General features: G+C 36.8%; 1 protein-coding gene across 1 annotated transcript in view; it reads left to right on the top strand.

Annotated features, from left to right (window-relative positions):
- The window catches only part of LOC106872771 (claspin), a 59,663-nt gene that overhangs the window by 38,098 nt on the left and 14,996 nt on the right, over positions 1-6,569 (top strand). The window contains exons 19-21 of the mRNA XM_014919871.2: positions 1,699-1,762; positions 4,287-4,363; positions 4,951-5,109. Coding sequence (XP_014775357.1) covers positions 1,699-1,762; positions 4,287-4,363; positions 4,951-5,109 — 300 coding nt within the window. The remainder of the gene's footprint in view (positions 1-1,698; positions 1,763-4,286; positions 4,364-4,950; positions 5,110-6,569) is intronic.

Raw genomic sequence — 6,569 nt, forward strand, 5'->3', positions numbered from 1 at the left:
TGGCATCAGCACTGGAGTAGTTGTCATGTCTTCAGCAAACTAAAGAGTCCTCACTCTCTTACATTGTCACCTTTTAGAGTGTAGTGGCATCAGCATTTAATGGACTACCTTGTCTCCTGCAATACTAAAGAATCCTCATTAATTCAAAGTAAACCTAACCAAGAGAAAATCAAGATGGTTTTTAATTCCTTCTCATTGTCTTGACCGTTTTAGATGCCATGTGATTATTTACATTTTAACCCTTAAACGTCTAAATTGACCATATCTGTCCAAAATATTCTACCTATTTTATGTGCAAACTGGCCAGCTCCAGCCTCTCACACCTACCCTACAATGTCATTCTAAAAATAAACAATCACATCATCGAAATCTTGAAGCTATGAGATTAATGCATGATTAACTCAAAACTGTGTGAATAAATAAACAAATATTACATTTGATTGGGTAATCTGAATGTGAAAGGGACAAACATACTCTTGGAGTCAAGTTGTTGGTGTTACTGCTGAATTCCAGGTCAGTCCTGATTGAGTAGCTATATGATTCAAGGTGTTCAAACCATGACCATCCTGCCTTGTTTACAAGGAACCCGAGACTATGCAATATATCTTTTTCTTAGACAGTGGAGACATTTGAGGAAAATTTGGTTGCTATTTCTAACAGGCTGAGTACCTATGTAGAAGCTCTCTCATTGGCTTTTAGAGTGTTGAGTGCTGGGCATGGTTGCCAAGGCATTGTATACTCTTCAAATTCTAGGTATTCTATGGCTTTAAGTGCCATCAGCAAAATCTAGTCTGTTGCAAATGTTTGGATTAGGTCTTCAATCAAGAGAACAGCTCAGTTCCTTGATGTTCTGCTTCTTATGGCACTTTACATAGTTTGGTAGAGGATACAAGCTGAAGAGGTGTTCCAACAGAAGTTCACTGTCAGATACAACAGGGATCTGGATCTTAAATCCTATGCAGGTTGCTACCTTATTTGCTTACATTTCCACTTGCTGCCACTAAGATCCAACTGATCTGTTTACCAAACTTGAACTGGTTGTTGTAGCACTTATGATTGTTTTTTTTTTAACTCCAGCACAGCTGCGATGAAGCTGATCTATGGATCAAAGCCATGACCATTCTGTAGTTATCTTGTTTATTTTCAGTCTTGGATTGTGAAGGCACATGGCTCAGTGGTTAAAGCGTCAGGCTCACAATCATGTGGTAATGAGTTCGATTCCTGGACTGGGTTCTGTGTTGTGTTCTTGAGCAAGATACTTTTTCACATTACTCTAGCTGTTGAAATGAGTTGCGAAGTCACTGGTGCCAAGCTGTATCAGCCTTTGCCTTTCCCTTGGATGACATCGATGGCATGCAGAAGGGAGGCTGGTATGCATGGGTGACTGCTGGTCTTCCATAAACAACCTAGCCTGGACTTGTGCCTCGGAGGGTAACTTTCTAGTTGCAATCTCATGGTCATTCATGACCGAAGGGGCTCCTTTCCTTTATGTCTCGGATTACACTATCCAAAGTGTCCTTTATTTAATTTTTTCTTTAGGTTGGCAGGATGCGATTAGATTTGGCTGCTGCCTCTAGCAGGTTGAGGGACCATGTACAACCCCCTTTGTTACTTTGTTGTGGTGATTGTTGGTGTTATGACAAAATTTTGCAAATGATCTGATCAATCTCTTTACCAATCAATGTTTTATTCTTGCAGCCTGAAAAAACTGAAGCAGATTCCCAATTTCTTAAATTTGGTCAGGCGTTTTTTAAACAGAAAGGTAATAATAGTAATAATCTTTTCTACTAAAGGGACAAGGGCAGCAATTTTGGGAAAGGGGTTAAGCTGATTTTATCAACCCCAGTGTTTCACTGGTATTTAACTTATCGACCCTTAAAGGATGAAAAGCAAAGTTGACCTTGGCAGAATTTGAACTCGGAACATACTAATGGGCGAAATACTACTAAGCATTTCGTCCAGCATGTTAATGATTCTGCCAACTCACCTCCTTAACAATATCAATAATAATAATAATAATAATAATAATAATAATAATAATGAGCAGTCAGAAAGTGCAAACCTCTGCCAATGCTAGCCAGAGATGATTTTTAAAATGAGAATATCTGAAATAAACTCAACTGCTCTCACAAACAAGAATACTAAAAATGAACCTGACTGCTGCCAAAAATTAAGTAAAAAAAACGGAAAAATAATCCAGAATCCTTGTCTGGTGTTGGATCGATCCCAAAATCTAATCAGTTCATGCCATTCACGAGGCCAAACATCCTTGAAAGTTTCATTCGAATCCACCCAGCAGTTCTTGAGATATCTTGTCCATGGACAAACAAACAAACAAATGCGACTGCAAACAATACCTCTGCCTTCACTAAGGCAGAGGTAAAAATAATAATTAGTTTCAAATTTTCGAACAAGGTGAGCAATTTTGGAGGAAGGGTTAAGTCAATTACATTGACCTCTGTAATCAACTGCTACTTATTTTATCGACCCCGAAAGTATGTAAGGTAAATTGGACCTCAACCGAATTTGAACTTAGAACACAAAGATGGATGAAATACTGCGAAACATTTTACCCAGTGTGCTAGTGATTCTGCCAGTTCACTTTGTGGTTGGTACACTGGGAGCAATTACTAAAGGGTTGGATGCATAGGAATTACCATCCACAGAGAACAGCCTTGTTAGGAACAAGCAAGGATACTAAAGAGGGTGTTAGAAAGTTGAAGTAGTAATGACCCAAAGGACCTTTGGCCATTGGTTGTGGCTTGCTCTTTTGGTATAGTGTTGGTCCAAGAAATAATAATAATTTGTTAAATCTCAGTTTCACTTGTCATTTAGTACAATTTGATATTATAACCTTGTTATGCTCAGCCAATCAGCTAGTCCAACAAAGCAAGCGTCTTAATTTCAGGTAGATGATGATGTACTGAAAAATAATTTTCACTTAATTGAAATTTCTGTCTTGGAGTAAGCAAGCAAAAGCCTAAAGGCAATTATTTGTGACCTACTTGTGGTGTGTTTAAAAAAATATATATACATTTATATCTCTGAGTGAAATTATTACTCAGAGGCACCATCTGCATGGCAAACAATGTTAAGTTACTACTGTTAATATTATTTAATGTAGAGAACTAAACAAAACTAATTTACACTCTTCATTAAATATATTAATACTTATTTAACCATTGCTTCAAGAAATATTATTTGAAGTTTGCACTGTTTTTGTTTTATTTGAAGCATTGAACATGTCTTAAGTTTGTAGAATTTCCTGATAATCTGAGCAATTTCAGAATCCTATAGACTGATTTCTTGTTGCCTGTGGGTCTAAGTAGACCCACAAGAAGATTTAAAGAGAGTAATTTCCTTTGTAATAAGCCTTTTCATTCTATTGCAAGGTACAAATTTGCATTAACTGAAATATATGCTTGTTACTTGACTGGCTTGAAATAGTAAGATCCTCAGAACAGATCCTACCCCACCCATTAGCCTGCAGAAGAAGGTTACTAGAAATCCAATGGGACAAAAACAAGATTTATCAGAAGGCTGGATGAACCCAACAAAGGGTCATCTGTATCTAGTTATAAAATTTTGGGACATCAGACACTTGAGATAATGAACAAGCACACTGAAAGACTACTTGTCAGAACCTGTCTAGGAGAAGAGTAAATTGGCTTCTTTAGAGCTATCTAGTAACAGAAAATTCTGAATTCAAACCCTTCTTCCATTGGTCCTCTTGATTGGAATGAGAGTTTGGTATGAATTGCTATCACTTTTATTTTGTTCCATTGATTTGGAAAATCTGCCTTAACAAATCCGTGTAACCCATGCAGGCATGGAGAAGTAGATGTTAGATGATGATATTTTGGTTAGTAATGTGGTGTCTTGCCACTTGTGGTAGGAGATACTGCATTGGTCAGTAGAGTAGGACCTTGCACTTGGTGAAAGCCACTTCCATTTCCTAAACATTCAATGAAACAAGACCAAATTCTTGGCTATATTTGGGTAGAACATTTAAAATACACTTGTCTAAGTTCATCTAGCTAATTGCTGAAGGATGGTACCTCCAGATTCTGTGAGAATGCTTTTTGAGATGAACTAGCTTTCTAGTTCATTTCAAAAAATTTTGCTTGTTTCAATTCCAACCAACCAAACAGCTAACACTTAAAAATAATCAATATTTTGTTGTGGTATATTAAGTGTTTATCACAAAGTTTGTAGATATATTTTTATTTTTTATGCCTTTCAAATTCCTTATAATTAATTTGTATTTTTATTTCTACATCTTTCAGGAAAACAGCTTGATAAAAGAGACAGTGAGTCGAAGATTGTCACCAAAGTTCCGAGCCGAACAATAGAAAGAAGTAGGGTAAGAACATATCTCAAAACCTTATAAAATTCTATCCTCTCTGGTCCTTTTTCCCCATTCTATATACATTTGTACTTTATATTTTTATTCTATTCATTTTTTTATTTTTTTTGTCAGAGACCCCTGAAATTTTATAATGAGAGAAACTTTTGATGCTTATGATGCTCCTTCAAATATTAATAGTTTAAATCAGGGACCCCTTTATATTTCAGGCTTTACCTTAGGGACCCCCTTATAAACACTTATGAAATTTATACATAAATATTTACTTAAAATAACATATTTTTACATTTATTTATTTAACAGTATTTAACAAATAGGTTTATTGTCAATTAAAAGATTTCGATTAAAAAACATATGTAAAATCAAATTGCCCATAAAAAGCATTTGCTGTCTACGGACCCCACTGTCTTGTCCTTGCGGACCACAGTTTGAAAACCCCTGGTTTAAATGAATTAGATTCAACTAGAAATTGAAACCACACCATACAGTCTCAGTGACATGTCACCACTCTTCCTTTTTCCTTTATATTAGTGTTTGATTTTAGTGTTTTGTAATTGATAATTGTTGGTGTTATCTGTTTGTAGAGTTTAACAACCAAGGGTTCATTCCTCAACCGAAGCAATGACTGCCTGGCCAAAATCGCAGAGCTAACCAAACCTGTCTCCAATCCAACCATAGCCAATAAGGTCAATGGCCGCAATTTTGTCTTCTCTGTGGTCAATGCTGAAGAAACTTCAACCCCTGTGAGTTTTCATTTTAAATACTTATCTCTGTGTATTTCATTTTATTTATTTCCCCTTCATATATGTCTCATCATCATCATCATTGTCTTAATGTCCACTTTTCTATATTTGCATGAGTCAGATGAAACTGTTAGGGTAGATTTTCTATGATAGTTGAAAGGCCTGGATGTCAACCTTACACCTGTTTCTAAGCAAGTAATATCCACCCTGGCTTGACATATTTATGCAGTGGATTGGAAATGGATTGGAATGACACTGCCTACATGATAGTAATACACACTCAATCACATTATGTCTAGACAAGAAGGCACACACACTCATACATGTCTTCATTTGATGTCTGTCTTCCATACTGGCATTGGTTGGGTGGTTTGACTGGGGCTGGTTTGCCAAAACACTGTGCCATGTTTCACTGTCTGCTTTGGCATGGTTTTTATAGCTGGATGCCCTTTCAAGTGCCAACCACTTTAATGAGTGGACTGGGTGCTATTTACATTGCATCAGTACTGGCAAGGTCTGCTTTAGCATGGTTTATGTTGCACTAGCACCTGTGAGGTCTGCTTTGGCTTGGTTTTTTTTATGACTGGTTGCCCTTCCAAATGCCAACCATTTTACAGAGTGGATTCGATACTTTTTATGTGAATAATGAACTATGTGTGTGTGTGTGCGTATGGTGTGTTGCATTAATATTTGCATGTGTACATTTTTCACATTTGTATCACTGGTTGTACACATTCTGTACTTTTGTGGAGTACAAATTTAATATTCTTAATCAAGAATGTTGTTGATAGTGACTGAAAGTTTGGTTAGTGAAGCCATTGTTGATTTGTTTGACTAACCCCTTCAAGATAGTACCCCAGTATGGCCACAGTTCAATGACTGAAACAGGAGTATGTACTCTGTTTGTCTTGACTTGCTTCTCCTGATTTTCATCCAAGTGTCTCTCTCCCTGTAAATGGTGTCATTTGTTTGTACTTCTCCTCAAAAGCATTTCCAATCTGTTTGTTGTTTGATAGATTGGGGGAATTATTACCTTTCTTGGAAACAGGTGATGGTTGGTTTTAGAAAGAGCATCCGGTCATAAAAATTTCTGCTTTTTAATATAAAGTCTTGTCTAACTCAATTAAACATTGAAAAGTAGATAGCTAATCAGTGATTAAGATGATGATTGAACTAATTGAAAGCAAAAATGTATTACCTTAAATCAGGGCATCAACAACACACACACACACACACACACACACACACACACACACACACACACATAAATGCATACAATTAACATGCACTCAAGCACAACTTGTACTTGCAAATGTGTACACCCTGTGATACAAACGTGAAAAATGTAGTGCAGGAGTGGCTGTGTGGTAAGTAGCTTGCTTACCAACCACATGGTTCTAGGTTCAGTCCCACTGCGTGGCACCTTGGGCAAGTGTCTTCTACTATAGTCTCGGGCCGAC

Source organism: Octopus bimaculoides, chromosome 11 (genome assembly GCF_001194135.2).
Source record: "Octopus bimaculoides isolate UCB-OBI-ISO-001 chromosome 11, ASM119413v2, whole genome shotgun sequence".
NCBI lineage: Eukaryota > Metazoa > Mollusca > Cephalopoda > Octopoda > Octopodidae > Octopus > Octopus bimaculoides.